This window comes from Heteronotia binoei, chromosome 21 (assembly GCF_032191835.1).
Source record: "Heteronotia binoei isolate CCM8104 ecotype False Entrance Well chromosome 21, APGP_CSIRO_Hbin_v1, whole genome shotgun sequence".
NCBI classification, from domain to species: Eukaryota; Metazoa; Chordata; class Lepidosauria; order Squamata; family Gekkonidae; genus Heteronotia; species Heteronotia binoei.
The window spans coordinates 152156295-152178905 of NC_083243.1; the positions used below are offsets into that span (position 1 = coordinate 152156295).

A 22611-nucleotide genomic window follows, 5' to 3' on the forward strand; every position below is an offset into this window, starting at 1 on the left:
GCTTTTGATTGACAACAGTAATGGTTCCATCACAGGTGAAACCCTCCTCCTTTTCCCCCCACATCTTCATCTCAGCCCTCTCCTCACCTGCCTGTGAGTGTGTCATATTTCAGAGCAGGATAATAAAGTAATGTCTGATGTCATCTGAAATATGTAGCTGCCTTTTTAATTTTTTAATTTTAATTTTGGTTTTAGTGGTTGTACTTTGTCTAGAGCCTTACTTTGTAGGGAACGGGCAATTCATAAATCAAATTTGTAAATATCTAAATAAAATATAAAATATATAGTGTGCTGACACAAATTAAGCAGGGTACTGTGAGTGGTTATTCTACAAAACTGAGCATAGCATATGGGAGATTATGGGAGATTATCATTTCAACTGTTATACTATGAAATACAAAATTCTGTCACTTTGTCCGAGTTTGGCAGAGCTCCATGGAAGACAACATTCACTGCTGAAGAATTGTAAATTGGAAGCTGGAGAGCCAGGAGTCTCAGCTGGAGCCAGATCCAGCCACAATGCAGGATTAGATACCACCCACATCTAATTAAAAAAAGTTAAATAAGTAACTGATTGTGGACTGGGCTGCTTTACAAACAAGGGCTGTGCTCTAACAATTATTTTCTTTTTCTTTCTGCAGTATATTGCATTTGCCTCCCTATTCTTCATTCTGGTTTCCATCACTACCTTTTGCCTCGAGACTCATGAGAGATTTAATCCCATCGTTAACAAGACAGAGACGGAAACTGTTGGGAATGGCACCCAGGTGCGCTTCTATCTGGAAGCAGAGACTGAAGCTTTTCTGACCTACATAGAAGGAGTCTGTGTCGTCTGGTTTACTTTTGAGTTCCTGATGAGGGTTATTTTCTGTCCAAACAAGATGGAATTTATCAAAAATACCTTGAACATCATTGACTTTGTGGCCATTCTGCCTTTCTATCTGGAGGTTGGACTCAGTGGCCTGTCTTCCAAAGCTGCTAAGGATGTCTTGGGCTTCCTGCGAGTCGTCCGGTTTGTTCGAATTCTGCGAATTTTCAAGCTGACCCGTCACTTTGTAGGGCTGCGGGTTTTGGGACATACCCTTCGTGCCAGCACAAATGAATTCTTGCTGCTCATCATCTTCTTGGCATTGGGCGTCTTAATCTTTGCCACAATGATTTACTACGCTGAGAGAATAGGTGCTAAACCCAATGATCCTAGTGCCAGTGAACACACACACTTTAAAAATATCCCCATTGGCTTCTGGTGGGCTGTTGTCACCATGACTACCCTGGGCTATGGAGACATGTATCCTCAGACTTGGTCAGGCATGCTGGTGGGAGCCCTGTGTGCTCTTGCAGGTGTGCTGACCATTGCCATGCCTGTGCCCGTCATTGTGAACAATTTTGGAATGTATTACTCCTTAGCTATGGCTAAACAGAAGCTACCAAAGAAAAAAAAGAAACATATCCCACGGCCGCCCCAGCTGGGATCCCCCAATTATTGTAAATCTGTCATAAACTCGCCACACCACAGTACTCAGAGCGACACATGCCCACTTGCCCAAGAAGAAATTTTAGAAATTAACAGAGCAGGTAGGAAACCTCTTAGAGGAATGTCCATCTGACCATTAACTTCCATCTTTTGTAGAGATTGAAAGATTCAGTCTGACTGCTTTCTTAGAGAAATGGGTAGCACATTATCCCATTACTGTCCCACCATCACACATGGAATCATGTGTGGGACAAAAAGGTTACAGGGACAAACAGTGCAGGAGAAGCTGACAAGCAAAACTTAGAAGAGTGCACATTATAGGAGCCTTAACACTGGTCCTGTTAAAGGGACATGTAAAAGATTTTCATAGGGGGGAAAAAGATGTAATGGAAGATTTGTTGTCGTTATTGAGTTCTACAGCCTACCTTGTTGGACTGCATTAATGTATCATGATGGCTCCTGAAAGCTGAATGCTTCCTAACACAGTGAGAGCCAAGGGCAGAGATCTTGTGCTGGAAAGAAACACGCATACACACACACAATTTTCCCTTAAGTATTTTTTCTACTTGTTTACAGCTGCTTTTGAAGTTGCAGAAAACCATGCATTAGGCTAGAGAAATAAGGTGCCTACTTCAAGGATATCTTACATCAGCACATGAAAATCCATGAAAAATAGGAGCGAGGGGAGATTTAATGAAAGATTTGTTGTCATTGTTGAGTTCTACAGCCTACCTTGCTGGACTGCATTAATGTATTATGATGGCTCCTGAAAGCTGAATGCTTCCTAACACAATGGGAGCCAAGGGCACAGACCTAGCACATTTTTTTGAGGGGGCTAGCCACCCATAAAAATGATAGCTTAGTTTTTCCACAGAAACACAATGTGATTCACAAGAGAACCAGGCTAAATGTAAGGATATTTATTCCGCAGCAGGCAACCCAACCCATTTTATGACATCATCATACTGAAGCTTAACATTTAGAGTTCAAGAGAACAAGAAGAATGACAATGCCTTCTTTTTAAAGTTTAGGTCCATGCCTCCTTCCAGCCTTCTAGCATTAAAGACTGACTGAAAGGGGAGACTATTGGCCATTTGGGGTAGACTTGTACTGAAGAGCCATGAGTGATGATCTCACAGGGTACTCTATTTTTTTAGAAAAAGATAGTGAAAAATGACAGCAATAAGAAGATTCCCAGTCAGACTAAACTGTATTTCATACTAGTTCCATATTAGGGGTGGGAAATGAAAATACTAGTCATCATGGAATATATTATAATATCCCATGGCTAGTGGTTAGTTATGGGACTATCTCAGTTTTATGAGACTCCTCAAAGAGCACACAAAGTTACAGGGCTTTGATCTGATTAGTTCAACCCCATAATCTACCTCTACCCATGGAATATCATTGACCTATTCTGTGGAAAAACAGTAATTTTGAAGTAAATAACTACAAATTATTTTGTCCAGTTAAATGAGCATAGGTTACAGTCATGTGCAACCTTTTGCTATTTAAAATACTTCCCACAGTACATATTCTGATACAAATAATTTATACAGTGTTTTGTGCTAAACTTTAGTAGAAAGGGATATGTTGAAAGAACCATTTTATACCTATGATGGTCTTGCAGTATTGTTTCTTATTTGTTTACTTACTTAACAATGGAAGTCTAATTTATCACTTCATAAGGGTGAGAAAGCGCCTTTTCCCATTTCATAGCTATGCATGTGGATGCTATTGAATGAACACAAAAGAAGTGTGACTTTCCTTTGTGTGAGGCTTCACCAGTGCCAAATGCTAATTTCTCAGAGATGGAGAGGTGATGGTGGAAAATTAACTTTTATTTTTTGTGCAGCTCTGTAAAGCCCATGTTTTTGGCCAATTTTGATTTGAAAACTTCCATTGCACCAGGCTGCCACAATCCATGTGACTGACTTTCCTATTTTACCCTTTGTGCGCACCTATGTGGTCTTCTCTGTCTGTTCTCCTCAGGTTGCAAATGCTTATCACAAATTCATCACCAAGCAATGAAATAACTTCTTCATGAGTAAATAAATGCATTTATAGCTTTGTAAAGCAGGAAGGATAAGAAGACACTCATGAAGCAGTGTGTCACGTTCATATTCATCTGCCAATAGCATGGCAGATTGTGTATTCATGATTCAGTGTGGAACCAGTTTGTTCTCATGAATGCTGTGGAATCATATGCAATTTCTGTGTGTTGATGGTCCTACTGACTACTTACTATCTCCAATGTGATTATTCTTATATATGCGACTTCATGGAGAAATCTCAGCATGAACTGAACCCTACAACTCCAGGAGCCATTGTGACTGCAGCTGCTGATTCTCATTGAGGTTTCTCTATTTAGTCCTGTGCATGAGAATGATCTGATCATGCAGAGAAAACAAGTAGCCAGCTTGCATGTATGAATCTTAGCATCAGCAATCTGTTTTTGCTTTTCATCAGCTCCAGAGCACATTTGTACATTATAATACAGTCAGATTACAGTACCTATTTATTCATTCAGTACAACAGAAGCAAAAGTTGCAAGTTTTACTGTGTGTGTGTGTGTGTGTGTGTGAGGGGGTAGTCTGTAAAATCCAGAGATAGCAGATATTATTTTTCTTCTTTCAGTTTAACATTACCCTCGTTTCCTGTGGGTAGTCCTCAGCTTTGGGTCACAGCCAGGGTTTTGATAGTAACAAGGGCTGGAAATCCCAGACCCTGAAGGAGAAAAGAAGCTAAAGGGAAATTAATCTGTCCTATAGTAATGGTGGCTACGGGAAAACAAGTATCATGAAGGGTCTGAAAATCTTATCCTAGGTCACATCTATAATAAATGGCTAAAAGCAGGGACAAAATAATTTCAGGAAAGAACATGCTATCCATCTTTATGATTGCTTTTGAAGTTGGATTGCCAATCCCCAGTTGGGGGCAGGGGATCCCCTGGTTTGGGGGCCTTCCTCCCACTTCAGGGTCATCAGAATGCAGGGGGGAGGGAAATGTCAGCTGGCACTCCATTATTCCCTATAGAGACCGATTCCCATAGGGTATAATGGAGAATTGATCTGCAGTTCTGGGGCTCTGGGAGAGGCTGTTCTTTGAGGTAGAGGCACCAAATTTGCAGCATAGTATCCAGTGCCTCTTCTCAAAATATCCTCCAGGTTTCAAAAAGATTGGATCAGGGGGTCCAGTTCTATGAGCCCCAAAAGAAAGTGCCTCATCTTTCATTATTTTCAAATGGAGGGAAGGCGTTTAAAAGGCGTGTGGTCCCTTTAAATGTGATGGTCAGAACTCCCTTTGGAGTTGAATTATGCTTGTCACAACCTTGCTCCTGGCTCCACCCCCAAAATCTCCTGGCTGCACCCCAAAGTCTCCCGGCTCCACCTCCAAAGTCCCCAGATATTTCTTGAATTGGACCTGGCAACCCTATTTTGAAGTGATCTAGTATTTCAATTCTTTGTACCATCTGGGACAAATTGCTAAGCCTGACAAAGTTGCTTGAGATGCTGAAGTTTTGTAAATGCTTCAGTGGTATCTAACTGACCAGATCTGTGGAGTTATTTGTCTCTGAGAAATCCTGATTGCATTCTTTGAGTCTTAATGTTATTAAAAATACCGACTTCCAGGGCTTTTTTGATGAAAAAGCTCAGCTGGAACTCATTTGCATGTTAGGCCACACCCCTTGACACTGAGCCAGCCGGAACTGTGTTCCTGTGCGTTCCTGCTTCAAAAAAGCCCTGCTGGCTTCTTTTTGAAACCACCTCCTCACCTGCTCTCACTCTCAATTCCAGTTGATTTTTTTAAACCTGTGTGCTGCCTCCAGCCTTTATGGTTTACTGAGACATCATGTTAGGTTATACATTCTGTCCCTTTCTGGTGCAGCCCCACCCCACAAGTGGGCCTCAGGGCCTACCCACTTGGAGCACTATTTCATGGAGGTCAATGGACAGCAGTAGGAGTGGGGATGGATGAATATTCCATTTCACTCATAGAAAATTTAATCTGGAACTATGTGTCATCTTGTGTGGTGCACACATCCCTGTTGTGTGGTAGCATATTTTTGTCCAAAGCCACTCTGGAGGTTTTCAGGCCAAGCAGAAGCAAATTCAGGTCCCAGGTTAGTCATCCAACTGATACAATAAATATCATTTCTGGCTCCTACAAACAGGTTCTAAATGCTGATTCTCCTAAGGCAAATTGATGAAGCTAAAAACGGTGAGCTATAACCCCACAAGTTCAAATTCATCTCTGACAGTCTAGATCTTTTTAGTGACACAATATACATACTGTAATAGCAGTGTAGCTATTACAGGGGAAAGATAGGTTTTTTATTTACTTTTGATAGGCAGTGTTTTCCCTTTTAAGAAGTCATTTTCATCTAGGACTGCACACAAGTCTAACACACTGAAACAATACATGTCCACAATTATATATCTGTAATTTATTTTTAAATTTTGTTTTGAAGTTTGACTATTACATGGTAGTTTGGGCTCAAATCAAAGCTCATCCCCTAGTAATTTTATATTTAATACAAAACAATCAATGGAACCAAAGATTTCAGGTTTTCGCGGCTGGTAACATCATTAGGGTTTGTAGAATCTTTCGGGCTCAAGTGCCGTGTTCTCTTGCTTTCTCCAGTAGAACACGGCACTTGAGCCCGAAAGATTCTACAAACCCTAGTCAATGGAACCATAGCCAGAATACTCAAAGAGTAGGCATAGAAGTCTATAAATGTATTTGCGAGAAGAGAATGCTGTAAGCTGCTTTGTGCCCCCACTATGAAGGATGGTGTATAAATGAAGCAAATAAATAATACATATAAATGAAGATGGTAGGCAGATAAAAGGTAGGTTAGCTGCTGATTAAGAAAGAGAGAAGGAAATAGGGAGGCAAGGAAGGCTGAGGATATGGGGGCTACCACGAGCACAGGAAGAAGAATAGGGGAAAATGAGGTGTCCCCTGCAAGTCCTTGCAGATCCTCCACCATGCAACTGAGCCCATTCTGACCCAGTGACTGACACCATGCAACTTGGCCAGAGTTTTCCCAGGGAGTGGCTGCAGGGGAGGGAGTGATAGGTAGATAAAGGTAGGGTGATAGGTGGGGAGAGAAGAAGGAAACAGAAAAAGGGGGAGAATATGGGGGAATATCAGGGAAGGGGAAGAGGAAATAGTGGGGGAGGATGAAATTAGACATCCCCTCCTGCAAGTCCCTATGAGTCTCCTGCTTATTATCACATACAATTGCAATCTGAAAATACAGTTCTGAAAAATAATGGAGTCCATTGATGTCTCAAGGCATATCAGAGAGAGCAACACCACAAATCTTTCCTGCTGTGTATGCTTCTGGACACTTATATGAGAGCTTACACAACTTTAGGCAAAGTATTGCTGAGTAGCCATTGAAAAGATGACACAGAAAACATATAACTGTGATTCAGCTCCCTGACTCTGCCCTTATTCTCCCAACAGGCAAAAGCAGAAAGTGATACTTGGAGTAGTCACAACTATTATGCCCTGGAAATATCCCCCAAATATCCCCCTGGGATGAATTCCTTCTCTGTCCCCTCTAATGTTAACAGAATACTTGCCACGTGATCCAGCCATTGTGCGTTTTCTCAGTTTATACAGAAAATAATCAGCTGATGTTGGTGAGAAGGGGAAAACTACTATGTGATAGCACAACAAAACATGAGGAGCATGCCTAAATGTTATGGGGTTAGGTGGAGAACAGGACCCAGAGATGCCATTTTCAGTGGTATCCTTGGGGCTCCAATTCCAATTTGGGTGGCTTTGGATTAGAGGCTTATCCATTCTTATTTTAAAAGTGTAATGGAAAAGACCATAGAATCATACTGATTCTGGTTGTTGCAATATGTGATAAATACAGGTTCTGTCCAGTTTTTAGTTCAGGCTCAAATTTCAGTTTGACTCCCTGCTTTTGTTATGGCTGAAATTCAGGAGGCAAAACCTGAATGAGAAATGGAAATTGAACTGAACCATTGTTTTCCCTAAACTAAACGTTTCCATTAATTTTAAAGTTCTGTTCAACTTAACCAGTTTGACTCATGGAATCGGCTTTTGCAATCTAAATTCTAGGAGCCATTTCAGCATACCCCATATTGCAGTAGTTAGTACAGAAACAGTCAAGTGACTGATTTTGACTATCACCAGAACTTGGAACTTTCGACTTCGGATCTGAAACAATCTCCTGTTTGTACTAAAAGAATTTTTTTAAATCCTTGAGTTTTCATAGCTTCCCAGATTATTCGCCCCAAACTAAACTATCATCCATAGCTAGATGTCCTACAAACATCTCATGGTGTCATCTGACCTTCATTGTGTAAGCTTCTATGCACCTGACTATGGTGACTAATTTCATCAGCTGTCAATGAATGTGACACATGGTTTCAACTCTTGCTTTTACAATTATTTGAACTCTTCACAGCTTAGCGTAATGAATCCTTGGAACCAGGCCTCCGATTCAGTGGGAGCTCACAGGAGCACAGCTCCTGAACCTTTCTGAGAGTTCCTCCTCCTCCTTTTGAGAGTTCCACCTCCTTGTCCATTGAAAAGTATGTGCAGCTGCATAACAATCCCTGGATGAGCTCCACCACCTATTTTTCTACAAAATGACCTCTGCTTGGAACACATTTATATCACTTCCCTTTTCTGCAGATGGGAAAACAAAAAAATACAGTTTTAATCTTAGGTCTATTATGTCTGTTTTTAGATTATTCCTACAGCAAATTATGACCAATGTTCACAACTATAAAAAATATCAGTGATATGGCTCCAGATCTCTGGCATGTATTTTTCTCTTTAGTAGCTGATGTAAACTTCAGCCAATTCTTTCTGAACTTCAGCCAATTCTTTCTGAACTGCTTTCCTAACACCAAAACATTCCTGTTGTCATAGTATTTTGCATTCATCTCTGCTCCATGGACGCATACATCCCATTATCTATAGATCATCATACCATCATCTCTATTGTCTAAGAACTAAACTTAGAGTGTGGTGCTATAAACTCTTAAGTAGTGGTTATGAGAGGTGGCTATTGCAATGACTCTTCTGACTGTAGTGATTAGTATGCTGAAACAATCCAAGTTAATCTGACATGTGCTTTGACTATAGCATCCTGCTATGAAAGTACTATGGCTTTAGCTTGATTTCATAAGTACAATGCAACTGTGAGTGAGAGTTATAAGTACTGCAAGACCACCTCTAATTCTGAGGTACATTTTTGAAAGAAAAGTGCTTCTGGGAGCAACATTTTTTCAGGATTGCACTATTGCACCTTTCCAGAGTCATCTGTTAAAGAAAGACTGCCTGACCTTCACATGCTCATTTTGACCCCTTGTCTTCAGATGTCAGTAAACCAACATGTCACCTCACTCCAAGTAACAGTGCCTCTAAATGGTGGTATTGTCTAGGAGGGAGGTCACAGTGTTGGTCTGGTCAATAAGGTTTGTGAGAGATTATTCCCTGAAGTACCTTTATTGAGACCTACACTGCCTGGAGGGATCCAGTCCAGCACTTTGGTGAGTAAATACTCACAGGTAGGTTGGGTTTAAGGGCCTCTGGGTTTAGCATGTTAAGATAAATTCTACCAGCATAAAGTCTATTGGTATGAAGTTGACATCAAAGTGCATTTTAAAATAGACAATAATGCAGTTATAACTATTATTTAAATTTTTTGTTTTAAAGATACCACTGATTCAACAAAAAAGTATATAGCATTCAAAACTGTAATTTTGGAACAGCCAAAACTCAACTCAGTTGCTATGTAGGAACAAATGAATTCCTTTATATGTTCTTCATGTTCTTCTCTCTTTTCTCTCTTTCTCACTATTTTTTATTACTGTATGTTGCTTGCAACTTATATATGTTACAGACTGTCACATTTTATATTCTGAAGTTTTTCTTCAATTCCCATCAACCTGAGCTCCATGTTGGGCAGCAGAGGACATTAAAATACAGTTGGGTAAATCCAAAACCACATGGGATGTCACAGACTGTAGGTAAACTCCATTGAGGTTGTGACACACAAAACCTGGTGCTAAAGGTATTAATGCCAAAAGAAAAAGTAAGTACTTGACGCAACATGGCACTAATTGGCTAAGTTGCACTCTTTAGTACTCTCTGCATGGAAAACAACTCAATTTGCATTGCCCTCCAGCAGAAGATTTCAAAAACATACTGGCTTTAAAAGTATTTTACTCCTGGTTTCAAAATCACTTACACCATACCATAGCTTTTGTCATACTCTAACTCTTCAGACTGTATTTACATTCATAACCTCTCCAAGCTGTCATGTTGTCATTTCACCATTAATTGTCTGTGGTTTACTGTAATTCTTCTCTGTTATTATAGTTTAAGGTAAATGTAGTCTTTGTGTTCTGGCACCCCATCCTTAAATGTTTATTTGAGATTGAGTCCCATTGACCTCAATAGAACTTACTTGTAAAACTTTCTGTGCTGAATACTGGAATGTATTGCCAACATTCCAAAGCTCTCTACCGAGCCTGGGATTCTACCTTTCTGAATCCCACCTAGGCCTCTGGCATGCCATAAATATCTGATGTCCATAACCAAGCATGGTTTGGTGCAGAAACCAAATGGATCTTTTGTTGAATTGGATCCTGCCTGAAAACACTTTATTTTTTACAAATTGAATCTTGGAGAATAATCAAAAGTATCCAACAGGTAACTTTTGGGTTGCATTTAATGACTTTCTTCTGCTAAGTGAGAGGTCCAACAAAGCAAACTTGATACCATCAGAGCAGATTCCTCAGTTACTTGGAAGAGAGTAAATAAACTGCATCCTTTCAATCCAAGTCTAAACATTAGGTTTATGGCCTTTAATCTCCAATGGTTTTACATTTTGTACCATGTATGAATTTATTTAAAAGTGGGGAAAATTACATAAACAATAAAGTCCTCATAAGTTTACAGTGTTGTACTTCACAAGAGCCAGATAAAACTTCTGTTAAATTAACTTTTAAACTATTTATGATTATGCTATGTAGACAGTGGGTTCAATATTTCTATTTTAAAATGGATAGGGAAAGAACTGCCCCTCAATTGTGTGTGAACAGTTTTAATTTTTATTTATTTTTATTTCTTCAATTTATATTCTGCTCTCCCCCACTTTTGAAAAATAATCCATTAAGAAAATTAATACATATCAAAGGAAAACCCTGTCAATAATTTAGCATACCCTGCTATGGGAACTGAGTTTACCAACTAAGAGCTGTATGCTTCCCAATAACTCTAAAGTGAGTTCAGATACAACTTGAATTTTGGACTGGAAGTCTTTACATATGGCTCTTGTCAATAAGGTCTGTAAATGAACCTGTAATCAGAGACCCAGAATGTAGATGTCTTTGTGGAAGATGAAAGTCATAATATATGCATACAGACTCTTATCCATAGTAGCTCCATGGTGCCTGCTATGAACATGTGTGAATAAAGCAATCAGGTGGGCCAGGTTAATTACACAATCCACCTAGTCAGGCAATGATCATTTAGGAAAGACCCATATGATTTGCCTTGTTCATGTGATTAGGTTTTTTTAAAAAAACAAACAAACTTGATATTCCCTGGCAATGTGTAATGACAGCATAACGGTTATTAAGGGGACACATCACAAGTGCAGAACTATGCTGCCTGTCAACATTTACTCTTTCATGAGACAGGCATATTAGTGTCTGTGATTAGTATGGTCATGCTATTTTCAGCAAGTGAATAACCAAGACACGTCTAGCATAGCATGTACTTTAGAGGCAGTAGAAAAGCTGTGCAGAACACAAATTTCAGATACAAAATCTCATATAAGAAACATGCAATAAAATTCTGATGCACAGCCAGATGTTGAGCATGCTTCATTTCCTCAGTTTGGTGTAATGGGTTTCCTCAGATGTTGAGAGTGCTTCATCCTCAGTTTGGTGTAATGGTTAAGTGTGCGGACTCTTATCTGGGAGAACTGGGTTTGATTTCCCACTCCTCCACTTGCATCTGCTGGAATGGCCTTGGGTCAGCCATAGCTCTGGCAGAGGTTGTCCTTGAAAGGGCAGCTGTTGTGGGAGTCCTCTTAGCCCCACCCACCTCACAGAGTGTCTGTTGTGGGGGAGGAAAATAAAGGAGATTGTGAGCCACTCTAAGACTCTGAGATTCGGAATGGAGGGCGGGATATAAATCCAGTATCATCATCTTTTTATAGTTCCTTGGGGTTTTTTTGTAAACTGAAACCAATTCAGCAGGAATTACTGAATAGAATGAAACACAATGAAACCAATGGAGACATTTGTAGAGTTGTGGCTCAAATAATTTCACTTGGTATAGGAAGAAAGTACATTATTCTTCAAGCTGATAAATAATCTAAATTTTATTTTAGCATATTTTAATTAAATTCCAGTACTATGAAGTAATTAACAAAACTTGGTTGTGGCACAGATTCCAAGGCTTGTGTGGCACATATTATGTGTTATAGTGTGGTGATACAGCTCCATTTTAACCTGCATTCATTTTTCTGCTGTCAAGTGTGCCAAACTTTGACCTGTATGGACAAACAAGTTCAACAGAGACTCTGCAAGGTACATTTCACCTTCTGGAGGGGAATTAATAGCTTTGCTTATTACCAAAAGAAAAAAAAATTCATTTTAGTTAAGCAAATGCAGCGACAAGGACTATTCATGATCATGAACATTCTCTTGATAAAAGTTTATGTAATAGATGATTCCACTTATCTAACTAAATTCTTATTTGACACATTCTAGCACTTCAATCCTAAACTTTTACACAGCATTATTAGCCTGTAAATTTGGTACAGTAGTGCATTTTTTTTCATTATCGAGATATAACAAAACAATAAATACTTGCCATCCTGAGAACTTGTTCCTTCAGATACGGCAAGTCCATAATCATAATATTTCAGGCAGGGTAAGGCATAGACATATCCTGCACCTATTTAATTTCCATTGAATTAAATATGTATTTCTGGTCATTTGAATAAAATTCTGAGATCTAGAAGAACTTGTAATTAGAGTGCCATACAATTGCCCCCCCCCCCCATCATAAGTCCCCATCTAAACTTCTCCACATATGCCTCAAAACACCAACAAAAAATTCCCTTTACAGCTAAGAACATAAGAAGAGCCCTGCTGAATCAAACTGTTGGTCCATGTCATCTAGCATTCTAGCTCACTTAGCACACAAACAGCTGCCCTGGAAGGCAGACAAACAGGTATTTAATGCTTCTCTTGTTGCAGCCCCTAGCATGGTCATTCACAAGTTTGCTGCATCTACTTATAGAGATTCACTTTAGCTATCATGGCCAGTAACTATTGATGGGTTTATCCTCCATGAATCTGTCTAACCTCCTTTTAAAACCATCCAATCTGTGGCTCTGCAAGGGAGATAAGAAGCTATGCCCCTCCAAGCTCTACTTGGCCTAGATTCCAAGTGAATACAGATAATCATTTGCAAAGTAGTGCATAATCACAGGGAAATTACTCATCTGTAAATTAACTGTTGTACAGAGTTGAAGCCTTGTGTTGCACGCATTAAGTGTCATAGTGTGGTAATGCAACTCCATTGTGACCTGAACTCATTTGCCTGCTACCAAATGTTCCAGTTTACAACCTGGGTGAGCAAAGTTCAAGGCATTTACCCCCATCTAATGGCCTAGAGCAGTGTTTCCCATATGCAAGGTCACGACCCAGTACCAGACCATGCAAGCCTCAATATTGGGTCACAAGGGGCAGCCCAACAGCCCCACCCCCCTCCATTCTCTATTTATCTTCGGCACTGTGCTCCAGCTTCTGCCCCCCATGTCACCACTGCCTGTAGCACTCAGAAAGCACTACAGACCAGAAGCCCTCTCTCATCCCTCTCTGATGTTTGGAAACATCAGCGAAGGCAGGGAAAGCTCGTCCACCCAGAGGACGATTAGAGAGTGACACTGAGGCTGTGTGCTGGCCAGAAGCCCGCCCCCGTCCCCCTCTGATGTTCAGAAACATCAGAGAGGGCGGGGAAAGCTCCTGGCTGGCACACAGTCTCTATATTGCTCCCTGAGCGTCCTCTGCCCAGACCACGGGGAAAGGACTGGGCCACGGGAGGGAAAAGTTTGGGAAACCTTGGCCTAGAGAGTATATCTACCTAAACAGTCCTTTTTCTTTGCATAATGAGGAAAGTGAATGATTACTTCCTATATAACTTGTGAAATGGTTGTGTGTACAGCTAATTTGTATGATCTCCTCTTCTCATTTTGAGGAGTAAGGAAAAGATGTAGGATTGCCAATCCCCAGGTGGGGGCAAGGGTTCCCCCAGTTTGGAGGCTTCAGGGTCATCAGAAAGCGGTGGGGGGGATGTCTGCTGGGCACTCCATTATTCCCTATAGAGACCAATTCCCACAGGGTATAATGGTGAATTGATCTGCGGATATCTGGTGCTCTGGGGGGACTTCTTTTTTGAGACAGAGGCACCAGATTTTCAGCAAAGTATTCAGTTCCTCTCCCCAAAATACCCTCCAGGTTTCAAAAGGATTGGACCAGGGAATTTAGTTCTACGAGCCCCCAAAAAAGGTGCTCCTATCCATTATTTCCAATGGATGTGCGGTCCCCTTTAAATGTGATGGCCAGAACTCCCTTTGGAGTTCAATATGCTTTTCACAACCTTGCTCCTGGCTCCACCCCCAAAGTCCCCAGATATTTCTTGAATTGGACTTGGCAACCCTAAACAGATGAATCACCCATACACACGGCCACATCACCTCTACATGTAAGCCTAGTGGGAATGCACAAGTGTTTGTGCCTTCCTATCAAACTTTCTCCATCTGTGTGGAAGCTAAAGGTAGCAAGAGGCTCTTTAGATATCTCCACCTCAGTATGCTGGTCAGTTTTCTTGCCTATAATGTTGTGCTTGAGTGGGGTAAACATTATCTGTGATAAAATTATGGATTACGTGTTTCTGGAGCATTTTGATTTACTTTTGTACAGGGCTTTTTTTTGTAGAAAACGCCCAGCGGGAACTCATTTGCATATTAGACCACACCCCCTGACATCACCATTGTTTCACACAGGGCTTTTTTAAAGGAAAAAGTCCAGCAGGAACTCATTTGCATATTAGGCCATATCCCCTGAGACCAAGCCAGCTGGAACTATGTTCCTGTGCATTCTTGCTCAAAAAGTCCTGCTTTTGTAAAGGTTTTGTGGAAGGCCCATAAACCATATCATATGCTTCTTAAGTAAGGGAAATAACTTCATGAGCATACAAATTTTACAAAAGTCCAGAGCCACTTTTCACTTTGAAAACAACATTAACACCCAAGAATTATCTTCACTATCTATTTCATTATTAGTACCATACATACAATTGATGAATGGGGCTCAGCATAACTTTCTATTTGATTCTGTATTTAGCAGAGTTCAATTACAGATAGGGCTTTACAAGATCAGGCTGCTGGGCCTGTTAGTGCACAACAGCCTAAACCTGCTTGTATTAGAGGGATCCAGTACAGAAGCTAAGAATCACATGGCAGCATGACCTGATAAGGCTCTGCAGATGCAGCACAATGCAATGTTTTCATTTCCACATTATTTTTGCCTTTCTGGTCCTAACCTGCAAAAGGAGTGATGAAAAAACAATAATAGCTGATTTGTCCATCAATCCATCTTGTTAATTTTAATCATGTGTCTATAAAGTTATTTTAGCATTGTGGTTTTTCAAAAATCCTTCCTTTCTAGGAAAGTAAGTATTTTACCTGGAGGAGACAAGATGGGAAAAGATGCATGAAACAAGACTACTTTTGAACATCTGCATAATAGTCTTACTTTGAATGTGGAATTCATGCACCATCAGTTGTTAGTATTTCACAACACCCTTCTTATTTCTCTATTTGGTCCCCACCACGGGCAATAGCAATTGCATGTGATTAGCATTCACTATGGCAGATGCTAAACTATGAGAATTCATGAAGAAAAAGTTCTTTTCCAAGATACCAGTGCCATCTCCCCTCACCAAATGGAAAATGCAGAGTTGCCTTGTATTGGTTTTACAGCTATTTGTAACAAAGAAGGAAAGGGATCTAGCAAAAAGTCTTCCTGTGTTGTCTATATCCATAAACATCACAGAATGTTTATATGTCTATTATAACTTACAAATTCTAAAGAGCCAAAACTGATTAATTATTCCATTTGTAATACCTTTGATGATTAGATGTTTTCTTCCATTACATTGGACTGATTTTAAAAATCGCTTGGTGAGTCAATGAAAACTACAAACTGTCTTGAGAAAGTCACAATGAACATTTAGATACAGATTTGTTCTATCCATTCTCCCTTTTGTTTAACTTGTAAGTTCATCTGCCATGGCCACCCAACTATATTTATGTAATAAGCATTGTGCAACCGAGGGTTTGAATACTGCAACAAAACAAAAACAAAACCATAGTCCTTGTAAATGGGTTCCCTTCATGCTTGGTGATTCTACCTTGGCCAAATATCCCCCACTGAACTGTGCCATATTTCAAGTATATTCTCTCAATATACTAACTTGCACTTTAAAATGTTAGAGCACTTTAAATTGCTTTGAAAATGTGAAGCAAGTCACACAGAGAAAAATGTCTGTTCTCGTAGAAACATGTGGATCAAAATGGACACATTTAACAAACCATTCCATCATTAGCAATGTACATTCATTTCCAAATCTCATTGGCTGTTTAATTATCTTGGTTACGTGGTACCCTGTGCTGTCTGTGCAAAAGGCAAAGAAAAAAAGTATTATCATTGAAGACAACATCAACAAGTGGATTTTTATATTAAGGAATCCATGTTGTGCAGTCATATTTCCATTGTGTCCTCTATGTTGTCTGTCTAAAATGTGTGCTACCATTTTGTGTATTTCAAAATGGAAACAAATCCGAAGCAACTTCTGTATGGATTATTTCTCAAGAAATGCATTGCAAAAGGTATAAATCAGCATATCTAGCATATACTCAGATACCACAAACCAAATCATTATCAGTGCCAGTCTGCAAAGTGCTGCGAGTCTTAGGAAATTTCATGAGAAACAAATAATTTGGGTGCCATCTTACGTCATGCTAAATATAACCATGTTTCTAATTGCAGACTTCTGCTCAAAGAGCTAGGAGCCAATGCTACCCTGTGTCTAACAAGCTAATATTCTGTTTCCCCCTTTTACTTTTTTTATTTATAAAACAAAATTGTTTAAAATTGTTTGGATGCCACTGCACATTACCAATGTGTCTAGGGCAAACGTGCTGCTTTTTTTCTTGATGTGTCTCCCAACATAGCGGTCAAATCCTACCAAGAGATTTCATCATTCTTGGTGTTTCAATAGCATTCTGCTTGTATGTTTGAAGATTCGAAACTGAATGGGGAGGTGGCCAAGGCGGCGCTGGCAAATGAAGACTGTCCCCACATAGACCAGGCTATGTCACCTGATGAGGGACTGCCCTTTACCCGTTCTGGCACTCGGGAGAAATATGGACCTTGCTTCCTCTTATCAACCGGGGAATATCCCTGCCCGCCTGATGGAGGAATAAGAAAGGGTATGTAGATGAGGTCCTGAAATCATGTAGATAGTAACTTAAGAGTTGTAGCCCATGAAAACATGCTGGAGTAGAATTTATTAGCCATTAAGGTGCCACATGAATCATGTTTATTTTTACTGACAAGTAGTAAACTTGTATAAGTTACTACATTCTTGTACTAAAAATAACTTGATGCCTCCATTTCAAGTCAGTAATCAGTTGCTTGGGGCTAGTTACAGTGGTTCCCATGCTCTTTAATTTGTGTACCCTTTGCAAATAACATAATCTAACAGGTAACCAAGAACATGCTCACACATGCATTATCTTAGCTTCAGTGTGGCTCATACTGAAGCTTCCTTCCTTCCAGTCATTGCCGTTCTGGGCTGCTATGATCCTGTTGCCACAAACTTCATTGCTTAGTTTTTGCCGCTGTTTTCTTCTTTATCCCATTTCCTTGTGTGGCTAACAGAGAAGGGGAGGTACCAGCAAGCTAAACAGAATTTTGGATGTGGTAGGAATCTTCACCGGAGGTGAACTTATAAAAAATAGAATGCATAATTACAAGTTTTTAAAAACATGTACCCTAGCAAGTACCCATGTGCCCTTAAGGGTACCAGTAACCAAGTCTGGGAACCACTGAATTAAGAAGAAAGCTAAAACAACATCATGTGCTATCACATCAAATATTTGGGTCTTTCATGTTTGCTTGTTTTCAATAAGTATCTATAGTCAGCAGCATTTTAAACAATTGCAGCTTCTTCACAAGACGTGTGGGAGACACGTCTATTGGAGTAGTCCATTAACAGCAGCTATTTGGAAGAAGCAGGCATATTAAAATCATTATTTGGCCCCCTTTTTCTTTATACAGCACTCAAGTTAAAACTCCAGCACAAGCAGCAGCATAAATGAATGGAATGGCCACCACCCATGAGGAGGGAGTATGTTACCCCTTTTTTTCTCCCATCGTTATCTATATTTACCATCATTAACTTTTGTTACTATTGCCTGTTGCTGATCTCTCTAAATAATTTGACTCTGCTTTTATGACAGTTTTGGACACACTTGTTATTCAAATAAAAGTTACCTTTTTCCCTTCAAAATAGCAGGCCATGGCTTATCTATGCTGCTAAACCAGTGATGACAACACAAGTCGCTTAAAATATATCCAATAAGATTAAACAGTACACATTTGGATATCTGAAACATGTGTAACTTCAGCTAAGTATACCCTGATCATTACAGCATGCATACAGAGGCTCCCGGCTGCCCACGGAGCTTCATGTGGGCAGGTGCTGAATGTTCAGTGGAATTTGCTCGTCAGCGCAGAGAATGGGGTAGCTCCTGCTCATGCTGAGTTGGGGGGGGGGGGCACTCCCTCTGAATTTTGGCCTGTAGCTATAGAATGTAACACTGTATATTAACAAACTGACAAGTCTGCAATGGCACAGAACAATAATCTACTGAAGCCCCATGTTATGTTGCATGATGGGAAAAAATATAGGATAAATGCCAATTGTAGAAATAGCGCATATGCAATTATAATTTCAAATATTATTGATAAGAAAGGGTAGGATCACTGTACTTTCATGTGAAAGTATCTGCTAAAATTGACCTTTGTAGCAAAGTGTTTTATATCTGTATTGGATAGGTTGGCCATTTTCATTCAACGAGCCTTTTAACGGTTCTTGCTTCTGTGCATTGTGACACTGCTGGAAAATGGCACCTTTTGGGAATGAAAGCTGTGCAGTTCCCATGATGCACTTCAGCAGTACCAGGCTCTGCCTGTTGACTGAAAAGTAAGGCCAGCTGGCTAAAGAAATAATAAAAGTCAGCATATTGTTGGCCTGTTTGGAAAAAAAATACATAGAAAGCATCTTAAGCGTTCCAACTGAATTTCATTTCATAGATTGTGTAATTGTGTCTATAACTTGCTGAGCTTTTTTTTGTGCATGTCTAAAAACTGGCAGAGGGGGAAGGAAAAGAATGCATGCAAAAATGCTATAAACTGAGTAGTATCTCTATAGCAACAGAATAAACGTCTTTTGGTTCATGCTTTTTTAAAATTAAAAGGCATCTGAGGGAGAGGTCTGTTTTCTGAATATTGATTTGCCTGTAATTTTTACAATTGCTTTAGGACACTGCCTACATTACAACAGGATGTGTCTGTCTGAGTGAAAGGATTTTGTTGTTGCTGTTTTTTCACATGATTATGTTGCAAGGGATACTACTCTTGGCATGTCAAAGCATGAGGATGCTACTGAACTGGCTACCTTGTTGACCATTCTGTTGTTGATCCTATGCCATATTTTTGCATTTTTTTCCCTTTTAAACAAAGGTTATGAAATGTCACAGAACCTTAACAGCAAAGCTCACATAAGTGGAAAAGGAGTAGTATTATCCTCAAAGTCTGCACCCTACAGTTCTGCTAGCCCAACAAGACATTCTTGGTCTCCCCTCCCATCCATTTTGTAGCATGGATCAGCAGCAGAGAATGGTCTAAGTAATCATCATCATCATCATGATAATAATAAAAAAAGAAAATAATTATTTTTAATTAGCCTATTCATTTTCACATGTAAGACAGATGATGAAGCTTGAAGATGTCATGTCTCTTGGTAGCATCTCATGGGGATGGTGTTACTACTGGCGCTAGTAAAACTTATATTGATAATATCCTTTGGTAGAGCTGAAATGATTATGGGTGGGCACTAGCAGCTTTGGTGGGCCATAACACTGCATGATATTGGTACATAAGACAATAAGGTAGATGCACCATGTAGTTTACTCTAGTGGTGCATCATACTAGTACAACCTTTTCCTGGCTAATGGTGGATCTGCTAGCTTTTATGGAAAGGCTTAGGCATTTAGTCCGATGCTGAAACTTGCCAACGATTGAAGATTTTGCTTTTCTCAGGATAATTTTGAGCCATAGGAACCCTGCAGAAGCTTGAGCAAAACATGTGCAGTAGGATGAAACTTTGCATGGGCACCTATTCTAAGTTGAAAGCAATACTCAGATACACTGTAGTGAGGTCTCTAGCTGGCTGGCTGACTGCATGGGAGAAAGTACTGGTGGAGAAGAAAACTGGCTGCCGCTGCATGTAGCTCTTTCTATCTTAGTCCTCCTTCCTTTAAAACACCCAGCTTGATTTGAAAAACACAGGAGAGAAGCTCAAGTATTGATTATATTCTTTACATGCAGATCTTTGCAAAGAAAGGCCTGTCATTGCTAAATATATGCCAACAGAGGCAGTCAAAGTGACTTGACATGGAGAGAAGGAGATGGACAATGATGGCTTATAAACGTCTGGGTGGAACTGTACGGGCATAGAAGACCTCCTCCTTTGGACAAAGTAATCTCACTCCATGCAAGTTTGCAGGATGATTGTGTTTTCAGAGATATAAATAGAGATGCAGGCTTTTTCTATGGCCAAAATGTAACAAATGGTAGAATATTTTTTTGTTGTTCCATAGCATGAATTGCATGAAGAAAAAAAAACCTCTGCAATTGTATGAGTAACTTTAAAGGGAGGGGGGGGGGAAGGCAAAGTGATCTATTTTCTTTCAAAGCTCTTTACTTTTACATACATTGTAGTAGCCAAAATGTAAATGTTCTAAAAAGTACATTCCTTTGCTATTGATTGCTTCTTTTTGTATACAAGAGAAAAAAAGAATTAATGGTTTTTAAAGTGCAATCAGGCTGGTCATATTGACCATGCCTTCATAAATTCATCACACTGACATGAAATCAAGAACGTTGCATTCAACTAGAACTGTGTAAAATGTACAAACAGCCTTCTTTTCTTGTCTGTTTTTGTTGGCATGCTTGTGAAACATGGGACCACTCTTGGACCTGATGGTAACAGCTGGTTTAGATTTATTTTCCAGCTCTGGTTATGTTGTATTTTATTGGTGTATAGCTCCAATGTGAAGACCCTTCATGACAAAGTGTTCATATTAAGTAATTATTAATGAATTTAACAAAAAGGTGGGTTAAAAAAAAGCTGAGACTTGCAGTAGAGGAAACTGCACAATCGGGAAACTATTCAAATATAAACTGGTCTCAAAGTTTAAGAAACAAGACAATGGCATTGTATGCAATTTAGTACTTCTGAGTAAAATGCATGCACAATGTTATGCAAAACAATTCTAGCATGGAATAAATTTTGTATCATGGTTTCAATGCCTGCTGTATAGTAAATCAGAACAGTTTTTCTGAAACAATCAGAGGTTCCCAGACATGTTTCTAAAATCATTAGTAAATAGAAGACACCCAGCAGAAATGTAAGAGTGAAAACTTGCTCTTGCTTTGCTTTCAAAATTGTAGAATTCATGAGTACATAATGAATGGAGTCCCCACCCCAACCTTGATAAACTCATGACTTCAGTCTTCACAGCACTAATAAATATAACAAATGGAAGCTAAACACCTAGAGTTCTGTAGGTCTGTCTCTCTCTCTTTTCTCCCTTAATAATAAAAGTTTGGATTTTTGGTTGAGAATGTGAATTCAGTTTTTCTTACTTCTGTAGTGTTCCTAGGCTCTGCTTTACAACAGCAGACCACTTTCAATGACCCTTTTAAAAAAAAGATTAGAGCAAAACAACTTCAAAATATAGAAAATTGTTTTATGGTGCCAAAAATAAGCTTTGCAAATTCAGATAATAAAACATATAGATTGCTAAAACATGCAGATTGCTTTTCAAGGCTGTTCTTGTAACATTGAGACGAAGTGCTTCTTCAAGAGTTGAAATTCACCATTGAATCAGGGAGTGTCACAGACCTGGCAGCTTTCTGCAAAACTTCCAAAACTGCTGATGGATATGAGGATGTATATGAATTGAGACTCTGACAGAATGAAATTGAAGAAATGGACAAGAAGGGGAGGGACAACAGGATCAACAGTAAAAGGAAGTGTTATCTAATGTAATACACAACATGCAATGCCTCTTAAAAGCGTCATTCTTTAAAAGAAAGGTAATAGAAGTATACACCTTTTTTGCTTTTTTCTATTGTAAATAAAGACGAATACCTGAAACTAAATATGTGCAACAATTCCCATTTTCACTAATCTGTCACTAGCTATGTCATTACCATTTTAGCGGATCTGGGGAGTTTAAAAATGCTTCTCATATTTTTACAATTGATAATGTTCCATTTCTTATATCCAGAATGCAAGCCAGTTGAGGATGCCAACACACACAAAGCAACCCCATAGCCAAGGCGCAGCCCTGTTTTACCTTGAATATCTTTTAACTTTTTTTAAAAAAATAAGCTTTTATTTTTGAGATATGTTAAACTGATGAGATTTTTTTTAAAATGGAGGATTTCTAGTTTAAAAGAGTCAGTCAGTGCAAGTTAATGCTGCCCAAAAGAAGCAACATTCCAGATTTCACCTACCTATCCCATCTAAGCACTGCTCACTCAAGATCCCCGTCTTTGGGGACATTTTCAAGGTCTGGTTCCCTTATCATGTTCAAGTTATGATGGGAAGACCCTCGCTTAGCTGTCATGACAACAAACTGCAGAAAATGGATAATAAAAGCCTCTGAATTTTAAAATAATTTTATTCAACTTGCATTT

At 39.4% G+C, this 22611-nt stretch overlaps 1 protein-coding gene across 3 annotated transcripts in view; it reads left to right on the forward strand.

Moving 5' to 3' along the window:
• Positions 1–20778, forward strand: part of KCNC1 (potassium voltage-gated channel subfamily C member 1) — a 248865-nt gene extending 228087 nt beyond the window's left edge. Inside the window, exons 2-5 of one of the 3 annotated variants that reach the window (XM_060261761.1) lie at positions 642–1575; positions 16860–17048; positions 17899–17968; positions 20233–20778. In XM_060261761.1, the coding sequence (XP_060117744.1) occupies positions 642–1575; positions 16860–17048; positions 17899–17939 (1164 nt within the window). In that variant the 3' untranslated portion in view covers positions 17940–17968; positions 20233–20778. Of the gene's footprint in view, positions 1–641; positions 1576–16859; positions 17049–17898; positions 17969–19365 lie in introns of all 3 variants that reach the window. The other 2 variants (XM_060261760.1, XM_060261762.1) reach the window with 2 other exon arrangements.
• Positions 20779–22611: the final 1833 nt, after the last annotated feature.